General features: G+C 40.0%; 2 protein-coding genes across 2 annotated transcripts in view; one reads left to right on the top strand and one right to left on the bottom strand.

Moving 5' to 3' along the window:
* The window catches only part of LOC101856671 (galectin-4), a gene marked incomplete in the record, with an annotated part of 18,947 nt that extends 14,941 nt beyond the window's left edge, over positions 1-4,006 (top strand). Inside the window, 2 exon segments of the mRNA XM_005101996.3 lie at positions 434-650; positions 2,506-4,006. Of these exon segments, the coding sequence (XP_005102053.3) occupies positions 434-650; positions 2,506-2,622 (334 nt within the window).
* A 1,947-nt stretch (positions 4,007-5,953) lies between these two features.
* Positions 5,954-18,761, bottom strand: LOC101852554 (arginine-hydroxylase NDUFAF5, mitochondrial). Its single transcript, XM_005101980.3, has 12 exons — positions 18,374-18,761; positions 17,530-17,570; positions 16,639-16,750; positions 15,926-16,032; positions 15,427-15,466; positions 13,846-13,956; positions 12,569-12,655; positions 11,247-11,307; positions 10,443-10,526; positions 8,135-8,214; positions 7,118-7,171; positions 5,954-6,752 (listed from the first exon to the last, which is right to left on the bottom strand). The coding sequence occupies exons 1-12, from the start codon at positions 18,656-18,658 to the stop codon at positions 6,573-6,575; spliced, it is 1,242 nt and encodes a 413-aa protein (XP_005102037.1). The 5' UTR covers positions 18,659-18,761; the 3' UTR covers positions 5,954-6,572.
* Positions 18,762-19,628: the final 867 nt, after the last annotated feature.

Below are 19,628 nucleotides of genomic sequence, written 5' to 3'. Positions count from 1 at the left end.
CCCGGACAGTGCCACTGACTGAAATTGTCTTTAGACCATTCCCGAAGGGGGGACGTTAACATGTTCTTATGCACAGTAGAATTGTAAATAGGCTGATTCGTCAATGTCATGCTCATGCTGTACCGGAACAACATAGGGGGAACTGCTGCTTTTTCAGTCCTCATTCTTATTATCGTCCTTTTTCCTCTATTACTTTTGTATGTTTGTCACTCTTTTGTGAACTGCTCTTTCCGGGGTGTCTTGATAGTCGAAGCAGACTTTGTGCTGTTGAGGCTCGAGAGGTGAGCAGAGTAAGTCTGATTCCCTGTTAGGATATCTCTGTTGACATCCACCCCTTGGCGCTCATATGACCTTATGCAGTTAATTGCGAGCGCAGTAATACCTTACTAAACCTAAAGTAAGTGTATGTCTGTTTGTGTGTGTCTGTGTGTAGGTTCAGCGTGAACCTGGTGTGTGGCGGGGACTTTGACGCCTGTGACGTGGCGCTGCACATGGACAACCGCCTCGCCTACGGAAACGGAAACACCGTGGTGCGCACGCACAAACAGGGAGGCAACTGGGGCGCCGAGGAGAGCTTCCAGAATTTCTTCCCGTTCAGCCCCAACGCCCAGTTTGAGATCATGATCCTCGCTGAGCCCTCAGGATACAAGGTAAATAGCTAGAATGTCATCATCATCATCACCATCATCATCATCATCATTATCATCATCACCATCATCACCATCATCATCATCATCATCATCATCATCATCATCATCATCATCATCATCATCAATTCCTTCACCCCTGGCAGGGTATAGGCCACATACAAGCTCCTTCCATTTATCTCTGTCCTGAGCCATCCTTCCTAGCTCGTTTCAAGTGAGCTACATCTCTCTCATGTCCCTTCCCACACATCTCCTCCATGTTTCCCGTGACCTACCCCTGCCTCGTGTACCCTTCTTTGCTCAAATAATAATAATAGATAAGTTTTTACTTTAATGCCCCCACTCATAGATGCATTGATTTGAGGGCTAAACTGCCATACTTGTTGCTGTAGAACACACGCATGGCCACTAAAAACCTTGCAAAGCGATTGTTTTCAAGTAAATATCAATCCTAATTGACAAAACATCAGATCATTGGGAAATGCAGGGGGGGGGGGTGCACGCCCTCCTGAAACCCCCTAGATTATTGTTAAATTTACTATTTTCAAACATCAATAACTCAATAACAATTGATTTGCGGCACAAATGAAGACCATATTCGTGTTTAGCATGCAAAATACTACTGGAAAAGAAGTATATAAAATGTGAACTTGAGACGGGTGCATAAGTTTTTAAAACAACTAATAATATACTAGACCGGGCACTGTCATGGCCGCCACTCTTTGTTCTCTTATCAAAATAAAATACAGACAGAAACAACCGAGGGAAAGAAAAGAAGAAGGGCGTATCCATTGCGCCCTCCAACCTCCCGCGATATCGCTGTGCCAAGAGAAATCAACACATAAATATATTGCAAATTGACGTACAGGGAGATAGGGAGACATGTACTAGACAGTGTCAAAATCTACGATAATTTCAAAGTGATAATTCAATTAGGACGGGGTCATGCGGTTCAACAGTATTCTTTATCATCATTTGACTTGAAACTATGCCAAAGCATGTAGGCTACACTATTCGTGTCATGGCATGATCTCGACTGTTATCAGTAGTATAATATGTCACAGTCTTCCTTATCACACGCACCTGTTTACGAGATATAGGGACGTGTTGCACTTTTGATTCAGTCTGAAGGACCCCACGGCAAAACACACTTTACTATATGACTGAGAAAAAAATGGAGAGAAAAAAAACGTGTTCTCAGCAAAACAAAATGAACGAAACGCAATTTTATAGTACCGTACTAAATATCGAGGGATACTGTAAAAATTCTTTAAAAGAAAAAAGAATAATCAGCACCACAATTTTTGTCATAAGATTTGGAATAGACAGGGTTTTCCGGAAATGCCCAGACTTGGCGTTTACTCTGTTTTACATTGGAAGCCTTCACTTTTACTTTTCATCAAATACAGCGTCGTTTACTGAGTCGATTACACATGCACAGAGGACTATTGCATCTCACCATCTCTTCTTAACACCTGTCGTGCCCAATTAAATTTAATGTGGTGTAGTAGGCAACACAGTTGCTTTGGAATCTTTAAGTCTCGAGTTTGATGCCCGCAGAGTTTTATAATAAATGGGCTTGCTTTTTCTTTGACGTTTTATGGCTCTTTTACGCTGTTTTAGCCATCTCTCTCTCCCTCTCTCTCTCTCTCTCTCTCTCTCTCTCTCTCTCTCTCTCTCTCTCTCTCTCTCTCTATCTATCTATCTATCTCTCTCTCTCCCTCCCTCTCTCTCTCTCTCTCCCTCCCTCTCCCTCTCTCTCTCTCTGTCTCTCTCTCTGTCTCTCTCTCTGTCTCTCTCTGTCTCTCTCTCTCTCTCTCTCCATCACAATAACTACTATCTCTCCGTCTACCCACAGATCGCCGTCAACAACCAACACTTCTGTGAGTTCGCTCACCGCATCCAGCCCGTCCAGCGAGCTGACCACGTACACGTCAGAGGTGACGTCAGACTCACCCAGGTCCGCTTCCAGTGAACTCAACACGTCTGCCAGACAACCTAGATCACCCAACTCAAGAGCAACAACTCTGAATGAACAAACCGCATCTTTTTTTTATATTATTGTAATAATATTTATTATGACATGAATCTAGGAGAGTGTTATAGCTCTCTCTCTCTCGCGCTGCTCTGCAAAAAACCTGTTGCTACAATACTATAATGAAAATATTTATGATCATTTTCTGGAGATGAAGAAAAAATGTCACCGACCACCTCATCGGGAGCTAAGGAGCTAATAGTTATGTTAATTTATTCTGAGACTTTCTACTGGTTTGGGTTGTATGATAGTACAATGAGAATGAGCTTAACTTACGCTCCATGTAAACTGAGCTCAGACCACGAAAAAAATGTGGGAAATCAGTTTACACCTGGATAGCATAATAGTTAATACGTCATTTCATTCCACTGATCATTAACTCTGTATGTGCCACAAGTTATCAGCACTTCATCAAATAGTGTAGAAAAAGGCTCTGATGCATCGGTGCTTGGTACAGAAATATTTTATATAATTTAATATCAATACAGCCCCTGCTATTTCAGCCATTTTCAATTTCTGAAACTGTTCGTACAAATGGTTCCTGTCTTCCATCCTTTGGGTACGGATGTCTTGCTTAAAGCTTTAAAGTGCCATGTAATAATAATACTCCTGACTAGCTCTGCTTTCCCACTGCGCGTTACAAAATGTCTGTGTATCTGCCAAGGTCAAAGTTCAACAATCTATGGTGCTTAATCCCACTACTTCTAATCATTTGCTTGGCATGGTGGGCTTTTTTTGGGTTACTTTTGACTCGTTTATGAAGCATTACTGTCGGTCATTCAGATGTCAATAAAAATGTTCTACACTTTTCCTTTGTGTTTTGATATTCACGTACATGTAAGTGTATCTATCTCAACAACTTAATGTAGTAGTGGTATCGGTAGTGCTTACGAAATATGCTACGGTGATGAGATGTTTTCATATTAATTTCTTTGGATTTGACATCGATGACCACAGAGTAACGTCTATCAGAGGAAGAGATAATTACCTAACTAAAATGGAGAGTTGTTATGTAAGCTGTAGCAAACTTGTTTGAATACGTCGTCAAAAGAATTATTAGAATTTCGCAATTTGTACAAGGTATGCCATAACACAAAAAAAGGCAAACTATTGTAGTAAACAGATTTCTGAAAGTCAGTGAAAGCATAGATACAGATAAAAAGGCATGCGAACATACAATCAGTTTTGAGGAGACAAAAGAAAGAAATATGACCAACACTGCTCCGGGAACAAATATCCTTGCTACGAGTTTCAATCTCGTCTGTGATGTGCTCAATTTAGAATCTGACCAAAACGGAAACTGAATAAAGTTTTCTGAGCCTCACTTGATTTTTCTTTTTTGCATGATACATGTGTGTGCATGTGTGCAAGTGCGTATGTTTTGAGTTTTTTTAGTTTTGCTACAGTATTTCCAACACAAATAAATCACATAAGTGCCAAAGATTAGAAGTGTTAATAATAGAGATAACATGCACAGAAAAGAATGAGGAGAGATAAGGATGACAGAAATTTTATAGGAAAGAAGGAGCAAACCACACCAGAGCATCCGCCAACCACATGTTTGTTCAGTTTTTATGGTTGTCTCTCAAATAAGGATTCATCTTATTGTCACAGTGTGGGTGATTAGCAGGTGCTTTGTGGAGTAGTTAGCTCCTTCTTTGCTATTAAACATCAGTTGTCATTACCTCTCCTCTTTCTTTCCTATCAAACATCAGTTGTCATTACCTCTCCTCTTTCTTTCCTATCAAACATCTATCATCAAAATCTGTCCTCTTTCTTTCCTATCAAACATCTATCATCATATCAATATCTGTCCTCTTTCTTTCCTATCAAACATCTATCATCATATCAATATCTGTCCTCTTTCTTTCCTATCAAACATCTATCATCAATATCTGTCCTCTTTCTTTCCTATCAGACACCTTTTGTCATTAAGTCATTACCTCTCCTCTTTCTTTCTTATCAAACATCTTTCGTCATTATCTGTCCTTCTTTTCTTTGTATGCTACTCTCTAGTGACACCTCTAACTAATCTTTGACACTCATACAGCCTAATTTTGTTGCAAAAGCCATAAAAACTCTTACAAAAACTAAACAAACAAAAAAAACTGTCAAAGTGGCCAGCAAAAAATCAGCACAATAGCAAGAGTATCACAGAAGAGTACAAGTACAAGAAAGATGAATGTTTCATCGTCCTGGCATCTGCAGTCTAGTGATTAAACTATCGGACTCGTACTCATGAATTTGCGGGTTCAGGGGTTCGAGCCTCAGGCCCTACATTGTGTCCTTGGGAAAGGCACTTTACACAAATTTTCTTCACTTCACCCAGGTGGGAATGGGTTTCCAGCCACAGACAGCGAAAGATCTTGTCGGTATGTTTGTGTTTTTTTTAGAACCTATAAAAATGGCAGCTTGCACTGTATGCTTCCCAAGGAATTGAGATTGTTTGAGAATGCCATCAGGTCTGCTGAGTTAATAGATTGTTAAGTGTGCAGAGTGTTCTATTGAGCGGGAATCTGCGTTATACAATGTGAGGCATCGTGGTGAAGTCAGGCGCTCATCAAAATAACTAAATCGGACAAACAGGCATTTTTCCGCCAGTTTAGACATTTTTTATCGAATTTCTACTTTTTGGCTTCACCTCTTTTATGTCTATATATAAACACATTTCCATGACAATGTTATTGGAAAACAATGACAGGCACAAAATACGTCTTTTTTCAGTTTTCAAAGACTCTTCGGCTATTGAAGTAACCAAACTTTGGTGGCCATTTTCTCGCTAATTTACCTCTGAAACCAGGCGACCCTGACCTCCTTCAATTGCAAATACTTCGACTTCTATTCAATATAGATGGATATTTTTTTTTCTACCAAAAGCAAGGCAAAAGAACAGGCTTTAAGATGATATTGTTAACCCCATATCCCCAAAAATTGACGAGCGCCTGATTCCACCATGTTGCAACACAAATGCTATCTATTATCATCCACTGTCCCAACTGTGAGAGCAGGACAGACAAACTGACTGGACAATGTGTTAGGTTAGTTTTAGTAAATGTTTTACGGCACTTGCACCACAATAAGGTCATATAAGTTCCGAAGATTTGAGGTGTTACAAGAGGAGAGTAACAAACACAAAAAAGAAGGAGGAGAGATCAGAACGATAGATGTCTGACAGGAAAGAAAGAGCAAACCACACCAGAGCAGCCGCCAACCATCCACAAGAATGAGTTATGAGAGATTTCACAAGAACAAACAATCAGAACAACCAATATGAGCTATGAAATGATGAGTTACAAAAACTCAAAGCTTTATTCACATGTCATATCTTCCAAGCTTGACAGAGCAAACTGCACTCAATGATTTATTCACATCATGTATAACACTTCCAAGCTTGACAAAGCAAACTACATTATATCTACAACGCTCAAGCACAGGTACAAAAACAAAAATCAATCCCTTCTCAATCTCAAAACACAAATTTGCATATTTGAGATACAGAAAACAGAATTGAAAAATCGGTATGAATAATGAAGTCATGCTTGTTTTTAACTTATCTCTACTTTTACTTTTTCATCCTCTGTTGCCGTTAAGCGTCGAGGGGAGATGCAGTTTTGTATGGTAGGCCAGCTCCGCAGCTCTTTCAGTAGGGATATTGCGATTTCTAAGGGTTTCTTTTAAACACTCAATCCACCTTTTGTGTGGCCTTCCTCTTCCTTTATAGCCTGACTGCTTGGTGTTATAGACTTTTGAGGCTGGCCGGCCAGGTGACATTCGTAATAGGTGGCAAAAGTATTTTATTTATTGTTTTTTAAGTGCCCCAAAATAGAGTATCTCCATTTCTCCAATTACAATAGTTCATTTCTGTCAACCACTAACAAAATCAGTTAACTTCATCTGGCCTTCGTCCCTGGACCACCGCTCCCTTCACTCCCACCACCGTCACTTCCATCAGGGGTTTTGTATTTTGTCGACAGATTCTTCAGCTCTTCCTCCAGTTTCCCGATCTGAGCCTCGGCACCGTCGGACGTTTTGTGGTCGCCGTGACTCATCTGTTTGGACAGTTGCTCAATCTGGGGGGACACGAGTCGGAAGTCAGGAGAATAAGAATTAGAATAATAATGGTAACATCTAAAAAAAAAAATTAATAAAATAATACCGTAACAATAATAATGATACTAACAAGAAGAAGGATAAGAAAAAGAAGAAGAAGAAGAAGAAAAAGAAGAAGAAGAAGAGGAGTAGGAGGAGGACGAGGACGAGGACGAGGACGAGGACGAGAGAAGAAGCTGACAGCACTACATATTTTCTAACATTACCGAGACTAAATGCAAGTTAGCTTGTAGCTAAAACTTGTAACAATTTCTTGTCAAATTACAGCAAACTGAAATTCAGTTTCCAATTTATTGTAATTGTAGAATCATCAGAATTTGCTTACCCGACTGATATCCTTCAACGAGACCTCTCCAGATCCTCTCGCAGCAGCTTTGGGCTGGAAAAGAATATATGTAAACTTTTAACAACTTCAGCGAATATCAGAAAAATATGTACAACAAACTTTATCACCACAGAACAGATTTTGCTGCTTTTTAGTTTTCGTTGTAGAAAGAGTTTTAGAGCAATATACCCCAAATAGGTGATACAAATGCAGAAGATTAAAAAGATGTCACTAAAGAGTTTTTAGTTTTAGTAAAGGTTTTACGGCGCTCGCAAATGCATAAGGTCATATGAGCGCCAGAAGATTAGAGGCGTTACAAGAGAGTAACAAACATTAAAAAGAAGAAGGGGAGATAAGGATGATAGATGTTTCATAGGAAAGAAGAAGCAAACCACACCCATCAACCACCCACTACTAAAGAGTGACACACAAAGAAAAGAAGGAAGAGAGATCAAAACGATAGATGTTTGATAGGAAAAAAGGAGCAAACTACACCAGAGCACCTGCCAACCACCTACTTTTGCTAAGTAAATGAACAAACGAGAAAAAAACTGTAAGAATTTGTCATAAACAAAATAGTTTACATTGAACTGCGTGAATATGAAAAATAAAACCCTTTACAAAGTCCTCTAACTTTCAGTATCGGGGCTCCATTCATCTGTACTTTAGATAAGAGGTACTGCATGCTACCTCAACATTCACTATTTTCTTTTGAAAGTTGAAGAATTATGTACGTGATAGTAAGCACAAGACAAAGAAAGAACATTTGAAATGAAAAAGTGTTAGGAGGAGGAGGAGGATGGGGGGGGAGGCATTCTTACAAGAAAAGCGCAATTTCATCAATTATGATTTTTGTAGCTAGTACTCTCAACTTTTAATCTCAGAAAATCTAAAAGTATGCTTAAGTGAACGACCCTTTCAAGGTATACTATACAGTTTCAATTATATCAAACGCAGTTGCGATGAGTACTAGGTAAAGGTAAACAAGTTTATCAACAACACTAAGCTAGGAGGTACCTGGCTTGGGTCTGGCTTCCAGCCAATGAAGTTAATCACTTCAAATGTCGCTGGGATCCCCTGCTCATTTCCGTACATCTCTGGAGGAGGAGAGAGAGACCATTTTCAATTAAGCTGTCCCCGTAGTTTTATGCACCCCGAATAATTTAGCAAAATTTGATTATTTTTTGCATAATTTCTGATTATTTTCCTTTATCATTCTTGGTTAAAATTAATACAATCGCATAATTTCACATTTTTGGGCTCAGTTCACATAATTTAAGAATTTTTTTTGCATAAAACGATGGGGACAGATAAAAGAACAGCACATGTCAACACGGCAACAGTATCCATCCTAAGACAAAGCGTATGTGAGGCATTGAGGTGAAAGCAGGCACTTGCCAAAATAATGAAATAAAAGATACAGTACAGGCATCTTGCCACCAGTTTGGCAATTTTCATCATATTTTTGGTTTTATGTCTATTTAGAAACACATTTCTGTGTGGATTTTACTGAAAAACATTCTGGATCGATAACAACATAACAACAACTGAAAAACGTTCTGGATCGATAACAACATAACAACAACTGAAAAACGTTCTGGATCGATAACAACATAACAACAACTGAAAAACGTTCTGGATCGATAACAACATAACAACAACTGAAAAATATTCTGGATCGATAACAACATAACAACAACTGAAAAACGTTCTGGATCGATAACAACATAACAACAACTGAAAAACGTTCTGGATCGATAACAACATAACAACAACTGAAAAACGTTCTGGATCGATAACAACATAACAACAACTGAAAAACGTTCTGGATCGATAACAACATAACAACAACTGAAAAACATTCTGGATCGATAACAACATAACAACAACTGAAAAACGTTCTGGATCGATAACAACATAACAACAACTGAAAAACGTTCTGGATCGATAACAACATAACAACAACTGAAAAACGTTCTGGATCGATAACAACATAACAACAACTGAAAAACATTCTGGATCGATAACAACATAACAACAACTGAAAAACGTTCTGGATCGATAACAACATAACAACAACTGAAAAACGTTAATAAAAGGCACAAAAAATGTAAATGTTTTCACGGACTCTCGAGCAACGGAAATCGCCAGACTTTGACAGCCATTTTTTCGCATTTTTACCTCTAAAATCAGGCAACCTCAACGGCCTTCAATTGCAAATACCTCAACTTCTATTCAAGATGGAAGGGTATTTTTTTTTCATCGAAAGCAAGACAAATGAATAAGTTTAAAGATGATACCAATAACTCCCCGTGCCCAAAAACTGACGAGCGCATGATTCCACCGCATCGTGACACATATTTGTTAACCCTGCTGATGCTAAACACGTAGATAAACCTGCACAAGGTCACTGAGAAAAATGTACGGCGGGCCTAGATCTATCTGAGCCATTCACTAGACAGGCACAGTGTGGGTGGTATATTTTCGTATATTTGTGTATTCTTTGTCTTTGTAGGTTGTTTTTGGACGAGTCGGAAACAAGCGTGCTATGTTGTCATGTGGGTGGTGTGAAGCAAATGTGAGAGCAAGAACACACTCCCTTCGAAAGCAGAATTGCGTGTGAGTGAACTGTGTTGCTAGCGCGTGACAGCATTAGTTAGTGGGGTTAGACACCGGCCAGTGGTTAATGTGTGAGGACTAAAAATTCGTAAAAAGAGGATCTATAGACGAAGAAGAATATCCCAGTGACCTGACGTGGTGGAGGTAAGAACCAGCTATCTTGTTACAGTCTTCATCAAAATCAGTGAAATTTTCTCAGCATATAGAAAAGGTCCCACTTAAAAATGTCTTCCAATGAGAATCTCAGTCTCCTTTTCTCATTAAATTGTTCACACTATCAGTCATCAACGTTGACCCACTTTCCTTATTCCCTTTGTATTCCAAACAGAGTCTTTCTATCGATTCATTGTTTCAAGAAGCAACATCCCTGCACTCCGGACATGGCCATTGAAGCTCCGTTGCTCTCTCCAAAATGTCGCCGAGGGTCTTTCTACTGATTGTGCCAGTGCAGATCTGGTTGAACGTTCTTCTGTTCTTTCCTGCAAGGATGCCCGATTTTCCGCTTCCTTTTTTTATTCCCAAAACCATCATCCTCTCCACAGCAGTACAGGCCTCTGCCTCCTTAATTCCTCCTCAATCAGGTGGCGAGAGAGACAGTTAAGGATCTCGACCTTGTCTGGTTGAACCGTGCTGTCAACTGAGGTGGCCTCACCAGCCAGTCTGTCGGCTTACTAAGTTAACTTAAATAATCGTCGAAAAGACACACCTTTATAAACAGCAGCTGCAGCCACCATGGTATCTCGATGTAGTTTTGACTTCCGCGACCAAGAACAGTTGTTCTCAGCCATACCTGGAAAAACATTCAGAACAGACGGTTTATTTAGTTTGTTTAGTTTTAGTTTTAGTAAGAGTTTTACGGCACCCGCAACACAATAAGGTCATATAAGTGCCGAAGATTAGAAGTGTTACAAGAGAGAAACAAACACAAAAAAAAGAAGGAGGGGAGACAGAGACGATAGATTTTTTATAGGAAAGAAGGAGCAAACCACGCCAGAGCACCCGCCAACCACCCGCTGTTAGTTTGTTGACGAGTAGAACGAGAGACAGGTCAGCACAACACTGGTCATTTAGCTCTCGGGGGGGGGGATGGAAGATGAAAGAACAAATTAATGAACACATGGGAAAAAAGTAGGAGAATTTAACAAAAAAACTGTCTAACTGCCTCTGAGAGGAAAGTGGAAAAATTACATTAAAAAGGAAGTGAAAGGTGAAATGAATCTATAATATTCTCTTGACAAAGAGTATCTCTCCCTCCCTCCCTCCTTCTCCCTTTCCCAGTCCCTCTCTCTCAAGTCAGACATTTGTTTCCTTCAGGACTGACTCTCAGGTAAAGAGAACTTCATAAAACAGAATGACATGAGAGTAACTGTCTTAGAACGGCAGCATCGACATAACACAAGTTTCCCGGCACAGCTCACCTTTGAGATCAAACATCAGCTCAAACACGGACGGTACTGGGTACCGGTACCTGCCCATTCCTAATGGACGGATAATTGATGATGTAACTCACCTTTGAGATCAAACATCAGCTCAAACATGGACGGATAATTGATGATCACATTATCCACGTCCTGAAATAACAGCGAAAGGTCCTTGTTAAATTTCATCCCAAAATTTTGTGGCCTTATTGCAACACAATGAGGTCATATAAGTGCCGAATATTAGAGGGGTTACAAGAGAGTAACAAACACAAAAAAGAAGGAGGAGAAGTCAGGATGATAGATGTTTGTTAGGAAAGAATAAGCAAACTACACCAGAGCACCCGCCAACCACCCACCTTAGGCATCTTAAAAAGCATTTACATCATTTCATTTACTTAATGGCATTAATGGTCTAGTGGTTCTGGGTCAACGTTGTGTCCTCGAGATCATACCCAGCCAGAGACAGCGAAAGATTTCGTCAGTACGTTAGTGTTTTAGCCCCTGTAAAATAGTACCTTGCACTACATTCTTCCCAGGAAGTTGAGATTGTTTCTGAGTGTTCACGGGTCCATTGGGATAATAATAATAATAGCTCCTCAGTGCTCAAAGCTTGTTTCGAAACAAGATAAAGCACTAAATAAATAGTATTTATCATCTGTTTTTAAATACTAGGTCAACTATATCACATCAAGGTGTGCATTACAACAACAACAAATCAGAGAAAAGTAATGTTTAAATTTGGTAAAATTGCAACAACAAAAAAACATTGCTCTCGTGTATGAAAATAAAGAAAGGATAAAATAACTCACTCAGTTGTAAAAAGAAAAACTTTTCAGGCTGCAACATGACTGAGTTCGAAATAACAAAAGAGAAGGATTTGCACACAATACATCATTTAACACCAAAAAAAAACCCCAAGGCGATTGGCACAAACGGAACACTCCATGAAAAGTGACACATATAATGTCATGTGGAGATGATGACCTGCTTAAAAAAATCCAAGCAGTGATGGAGCTATTCATTTCTTTTTTCGTAAGAAGCTCTAACAAAAAAAATCCATTAAAAACTGCACCATCATTGTTTACCTTTTTTTTTTTTCAGCAGTTCCTCATGCCTGCGTTCTGTGTGTCTCTGCAGTTTCAGTTTTCATGGAATAACCCACATACAAAGAAAGACATACAGGTAAACATACCAGTGATGAACTCCAACAATTTGTCGATGGGTTTCAATTTGAGCAAAGAGAAGCACATGTCAACACGATAATAGTCGCTAGTGGAGGGAAAGAGTTGGAAGAAGTAAACAACATAGGGACAGAAAAGAAGTCGAACCTACCACTGGCACCCTCCAACCACTCGAGCCATTGGTGTAAGAGGTATTACAAAGCAAAAAAATAGAGAAAGTAATAACTTACAATTGTAAGCATAGTGAAACCTGCACGGGTCAGCAAGTTTCCCAAGTCGTTGACGGTGGTGAATGGAGATATGTGAGCAGCGAAACCCTGGAGGAAGGGACAACAGTTTTTGTGTAAATAAATGGGAAAATCAAACATTCATTTCACTTCTCTCACTCACTGAATTGCATCATCAGACAGGGGGAACTGAACACAAAAGATGTCAAGATTTTTTTCTTTGTCCCTCTGGCTGTCATCCCACCCAGGAAGTTCTCTAGCCAACAAACCAGTCCAATTTCTGATGTTGCCAGACCAGATTTTTCTTTGAGGTCCTGTTTTTCTGCTACCTTCAACAGTGCCCTGCATGATAAGACTGACAAGTGATCCAATAAAACATACAACGTGACAGACTGATAACAGACAGCGACATATCAAACACAACCCATCAAGATTCTTCCTAAAATTCAAAACGATCGGTCTAAAGTTGTGTAAATGGTCATTGCATGGAATGGCTTTTATCCTCAGTCTGCTGTAAATACCAAAAAAAGTAATAATAATAAATAGCATTTGCATAACGCATAACCCTGGTCTACAGCAAGCTCTATGCGCTTTACACTATATTATTACCCCAGCTGACCACAGAACACTCAGAAACATTCTCAGCTTCCCGGGAAGCATACATTTAACAACTAGTTACACTTTATGCCATTACACACACAGAAGCCATGATTTTGATTCCCAATCAGGGAAGTTTTTATTGAATATTTCCATCAGTCTGCTGGGATGTTGTTCCTGTCTGCCGGCTGATGCTGAGCATTCACACGCAGAGTTCGATTCTCGACGCAAGAAAAATTTGTGTCATGTATCTCCGTCTTTTTGTTGGGATGTTGTTTCCCTCTCAGCACAGGTTAGCCCTGACAGGTGAATCAAAGCAGCCCGTCTCTTAAATGACCTAACTTGTGTCCATGGAGGTGAATAACACTTTAACAACCAGTTTACTATCGATCGCAGATGGTTGGGGTCGCCACTGGTAGGTCAACTTCTTTTCTTTCCCTCTCTTTCTTTCTATCTGCCTATCTGTCTTGCTTCTTCCCTGAACTTATTGTGCTTATGTGCTTCTTTTCACTCAAATGTAAACTCAACAGTCAGTCAACAAATATAAACGCTCAGAGCTTATACTAGTATGGGATAGATCCCTATATAAATGCAATCTTTTATTACTATTATTATTATTATTATTATTATTATAACACACACGAATCAACAGCCGCAAAGTACAAGGAGATCGTCCCACTCACCCCTTCCCTCTCTATCTCCGCCAGCTGCAGCGAGACTCGTAGCTCATACAGCGAGTCTCCTCCAAACATGCTGCCGATCAACACCCCATCATTTCTCAAAGCCTGGAGAATCTGTTGACAAAAATATGAAAAATGTGTCAGATTCCAAAACAAACAACATCATCATCATCAAGTGCCATATCTAAACCAGATTTCTCATCCATCTGTTCAGGTTTTCCAAGTAAGGCGACGAGTCGGACGATCGACCAGACACGACCCGACTCGAACGAACCCGATCCCATCCGCAATGGGCACCCCGTACCAGAGCACTGCTTGTCGACCATACCACCCACCAACGGCATTTACCTTATCCGTACGTCGTGTTTTACTATCGTATCCATACGACGTGGGGAGCTCTGTGCCACCACTTTCCAAAGAGGAAATTTACTTGTTAATCTGATCCGTACGCTTTGCATAGCAGTCTATCAAAATGATTTTTTGAGAAATACTGAAAGTTTCAAAGAGATCTACGTACCAGAAGTATTCTAAAATGTGAAGAATACAAGCCCGGGGGTACAAAATGACCCCGGGCGTACGGATAGGGTTAAATAACACCCGTCATTACCCAGCTGATCCCTACCACTCACCAAAATTACCAAATCACCAACTAGTCAGTGATATCACTTTGATTTGCAAGCACTCACTTAACTGGTGTATAGCAACTATTCTGTACTGTGTATGTGCTGTAAATATTCGAAAGCGACAGGAAAAGTTAATTGGACGCACAATGCGAAAAGAAGCATTGGAGAATATTGTAACAACAGGCAAGTTTGATGGAAAGAGAGGCAGAGGCAGACTGAGGGAAAAGATACTGGACAAGTTGACAACATGGCTGGAAACAGCTAGAATGACAGACATCATCGCTGCAACGAAAGACAGATTGAAGTGGAGGTCCATGATCACCCATGCCAGTCGGCAAGGCACAGGATGATGATGATGATGTGCAAACATCTGGGCCTGAATTCACAGCGCACCATGCGCACAATTGGCCATGTCAACATGAGAGGCGTGCAGACAAAGTGAGTTACTTCTCGGACTTTGGCCCGGTGGAAATGGATACGTCAAATTTATAGGTTGAATTATTTACAATTTATTAGTAAGAAATGATAAAAGACAATATTAAACTTGAAAAGAATGACACTGGTTGAGAATGAAGAAATATGACCCTTTGTGTCGATTTTTGGCTGACATCTCCATTCACGGATTGCGAGAAGTAATTCATTCTGTCCGCACCCCTCACATATGTGAAAAGAAAAGGCATGACACAAGTCTCACTTTAGTCAACTGTGGACGGCACTTCCCCCTTGCCCTTGATTTGGCTCAGACTGTGCTCTCTATGGCGAACCATAAATACATCAGAGTGCATTGTCTAGGACATTACAATAAGTCTATGCTACCACCAAACCCAAGCCTGAGACCCATAGAGTTATAAAACTTATGGCACATAGAACATACACTTACAATCCTGAACATTCACAGCGATTGAGTTAGGGTTAACACAAAGATTTCATCCCCAAGCTTGACTGTTAATATTACACTTACTTGTCTGAGAGAGCCCGGAAGGTCGTTCACCCAATGTAAACTGCAACAAAGAACGGGAACACACAGAGGTTATAACACTACATAGAGCTTGAACCTGATGTATGTTTTAGAGTATGTGTGTAAGTGTGTGTGTATGTGTGTGTGTGTGTGTGTATGTGCATGAATGTTTATGTGTGTGTTTGTTTAGATCATATGAGAGTGGGTGTCTGTAACATATTTGCATTAATGCATATGCATGATTATGTGAATGTGTGTGTATGAGAGCATATGTGTGTGTGTGTGTGCATGAGTGAGTGTGTGCCTGCATACATGTGTGTGTGTGTGTGTGCTTGTGCGTGTGTGTGTGAGTCTGTATGAGCATGCGAGTGTCCACATTTGTTTTACAATACACAAGTTTCAATGGTCACCACTTTTCTACTTTGCTGAAAGTAGTTTTTACAGCTGGTGAATGTGTGCCTGACATCATCAATGAGAACCATCACAAGGATCTCAGACTCACCTCAAGTTGCTGACAACCATGTCCAAGGAGTTGTCCTTGAACGGGATAAATTCTTCGTCAACGACCAGCTTGGACGTTGGGACCTCTGAGGACACTTCCGCAAGTTTCTGCGAAAAGATCGTCTCAAGCTTTAGCCATTGTATAAGATCAGAACAGATCAGATCAGTTGAAATAATTCTTTATTGTCCTTGTGGGAAATTTTTAATGGCTTTACAAGAATGATGAAAGCACATGCAGATATAATATGCATAAAATTTAAATTGCATATATATAGAGTTCATAGAAGAATTTCAATATTGAGAGAAAAACAACAGCTGCCAACAATACATCATGTCACATGAGATGCATCTCTCAAACTTCATGCAGGAATCTATCTTTTTTTCAAAAATTAGTTATAAAGATTTATTTATCATCGTCATCCAGTGCCAGATCTGCGACAGACATCGGCGATCATGGTTCTCCATTCATTCCTTTGCTCGGATGCTCTTAAAAAAGCTATATTACCCTGATCTTTCACTGTTACCCACCTGTTTAGGTTCTTCAAGTAGGTTGCTCTGGGCCTACCCCTGCCTCGTTTGCCCTCAATTTTGCCAGAGAGAGCTAGATGTCCAAGACCTTTATGTCTATTTATATAGGAGCGTAAATCAAAAATCGACAATTTTAAATTACAAATATTCACTACAAAAAACCCAAGAAATATTTCAGAACTTTACCACAGCTGAGTGAGACAGATCGCACTGAAAAAGACGCTCCACCATGTCGCTGTATAGATGCTTCGCCACGTGACCTCGACCACAACCCAGATCCACGGCAACGGAGAACTTTCTGAAAAACCAAACAGGAAACAAAGTCAAATAATAAAGTAACAAAACAAATTAGGAGTGAGAACATACTGTTAGGCTTCAGCCTAGTTGTTCTGAAAGTGGAGCCACAAAACTGATAGTTTGCCATTACACTGCTGTAGCTCCAAAAGATCTGTACTTGCAGACATTCAACGTACTAGCACTGCTAATTTGTTGTATATATATGTACCACCCAAACACTGAACAATAAAACCAACTACTGAACTAAAACCAACATGCTTTCCAAGTTAGCTTTGAGTTTCCATGTCAAGGTTTTCAATTTTATAATTTCAAGAAAGCCCATTACCAATACCAGAAACTGCTTAAAATTAGAAATAAATCTTTAATAACATTGCCTATCTTAACTTGTTAAACCTAAGAGGCCGTTCCCAGCATCCAAAGCTTTTTCATAAAATGACAAGCAGCCACTCAAAGCGGCCGCAATTGTCTCGCATGATGCATTAGAAGGCCTGCAGATATAATATTTATATAAGGATTTTCTCACCTATGCCACTCTATGAATCATAGAATGCAATTCAAACTTTGAAGGAAGCTTCTCTAAGGAAAGCTACACTCATTCCTCTTATTGTTATGACTGGTCTTTGTCTTGAGTCGAAGCGCATATATTGTGAAAGTAGTCGAGTCGTGTTGTATAAAAAAAATCAATTCCATCAAATCGTGAAAAACAATTTCAGGTCAATGAGTTAACAATATGATATTTTTCGTAAAACGGCCATAAATGAACTGCTAAACATCACAAACCTTTTGATATCACAAATTCTGTCAGAGATCCGATAGCCAAACTGAAATGCAAAGCACAAAAAAGTCAACGTCAGTGAATCTCATAAAAAAATGGGGCAGAAACCTTCAAATAAAAATTGGTTATCATGATCTCACATTGACTTTCTTTTCCTGTCACAAAACATTATTTCATTTGCTCCATCTTTGTTTGTTTGAAAGTGCAAGTAAGTAACACAGTGATGGTCAGGAAGAGCTAGGAAGGTTCACAACACATATTCTGAGATAATTCGTTAAACCCTACAAAATTAGATAGTATAATATATAGACTCTGTATATAATAAAAGCCCTCTATTTTGACACATCTAAGACCAGTATATCATGTACTTGTACAGGATTCTAATTAATTAATGTTAGCTATGATATACTTACTATGGTATACCCACTTTATCTTTATCACTGGATTACAGTCTATAGTTACATGAATCGGAAGGACTTCCGTAATGAGCGACCACCCCATCAAACACAATAAAGAAGAGGCCTAGACCTAACCCTACCCCTAACCGTACCCCTACCCCTACCCCAAGCCCTCAATTCTGCTGTTTCATAGTGGTCGCTCGTTACGGAAGTCCTCCCCATGAATAGTATCATATCATCTCTCTCTCTCTTGTACTCCTACCCGCCTACCCCATCTCTCCCCTTTCACTCTCTCTCTCCCTCTCTCTCTCTCTCACACACACACACACACACACACACACACACACACACACACACACACACAAACACACACCTAGATTTTAGTTTCACCCTGTCCATCGGTCCTCACTCCCTGTCACTGAATCACTGTCCGACTCTTCTTTACTCTTACCTCATCTTTCAGATAATCATACACAGTGACATCTTCGCCATCATCACCAAGTGCTGCTCGTTCTTTTTGCAAACGTTTTGCTTTCCGATCAAAGACATTCATGATCGTTCCCTGAGTTTTTGTACTTGCTTCTCTGTTGAATTTCATCTGTCCACATCTCTGTCTCAGTCTCTGACTCTGCTGACCTTTATCGTCGCAACTGCCAAGAAGACTCCGGCAAGACGGCCATTTCAACAGCTGTAACTGTCTGTTCAGTACAGCATACGATAGGCGTTGCGACATCATCTTTCGACTGTTTTTACCGCACTTAGCTCATGCAAAAACCAGACATCATTGTCGACAGAGATCACTGATTCATAACATGTAGGCCTACTCCAGGTAGCCGTCCTGTTTGAAAGAGAAAGTAGGATTCTGAAGAAAGCAGAGTAGCCTCCCATACCTGAGGAAAGTTCCGTACATTTTATTAGGAAGTGGGAAGTCAATCCCAATTACAAATGTACTTGCTGTCCCCTTTTGAGTCTTGATTGAAATAGTTAATACTCTCTCTCTCTCTCTCTCTCTCTCTCTCTCTCTCTCTCTCTCTCTCTCTCTTTTGCTCTGGAAAGAAGAAGGGGAGAAGAAGAAATCGACATATTGATGGTGTCTGTCAAGAATTTCTCAAATGATCCAGCCTCTCTGAGTTTTCAATAGTTTGTTAAAAGAGACAGACCAGGGCAGAAGGTTTTTACTTAGAGCATCTATTATGTAGGCTATATACAGTCAAACCTGTGTAAGACGGCCACCCATTGTCAAGGAGAAAAGTGGCCGTATAAGACAGGTGGCCGTCTTAGGCAGGACTGATCAAGATGAAAACAAACCATTCCCATCTGAAGTTCCAATCGAAAGTAGCCGCATTGTTGTTGTTTTTGTTGTTGCTGGTTTGTATTTTGTTTGTTATTTTTACTTTGTTCTGATTTTGCGCAAGGGTGACATAGTGACAATAAAACGAAATGTATCAGACGAGGAAGACCGAGTGCCATGGTAAAACAAACACATGGGTCGTCACCACTCGGAGAACGAGCGACGCTTCTGTCACAAGTTCGTGTTGACGCTTATTGTTACTTTGTTACAGACTGGGTAAACAGTGACCACTCATCTCACTTACGATTTGTGTATGAGGTTTGGGCGGGGCTTATGGGTTATGAGGCATCACACGCTTACCTCACCAGCAGCGGAAAATTGGTACCAAATGGTCAACAGTGGGAGGGGTCTACGC

The sequence above is a fragment of the Aplysia californica genome, unplaced genomic scaffold (genome assembly GCF_000002075.1).
Source record: "Aplysia californica isolate F4 #8 unplaced genomic scaffold, AplCal3.0 scaffold00307, whole genome shotgun sequence".
NCBI lineage: Eukaryota > Metazoa > Mollusca > Gastropoda > Aplysiida > Aplysiidae > Aplysia > Aplysia californica.
The sequence above is the reverse complement of the archived record's forward strand: the minus strand, read 5'-3'. Positions and strand labels throughout refer to the sequence as shown.

Excerpts from the sequence above, each read along its gene's own strand:
- LOC101852554 (XM_005101980.3), bottom strand. The coding sequence starts at position 18,658 with ATGATGTCGCAACGCCTATCGTATGCTGTACTGAACAGACAGTTACAG. Across the intron at positions 13,957-15,426 it reads TTCCGGGCTCTCTCAGACAA|ATTCTCCAGGCTTTGAGAAA; the intron begins GTAAGTGTAATA and ends TTTTGTCAACAG. Across the intron at positions 8,215-10,442 it reads TGCAGCTGCTGTTTATAAAG|AGATGTACGGAAATGAGCAG; the intron begins GTGTGTCTTTTC and ends CTCCTCCTCCAG.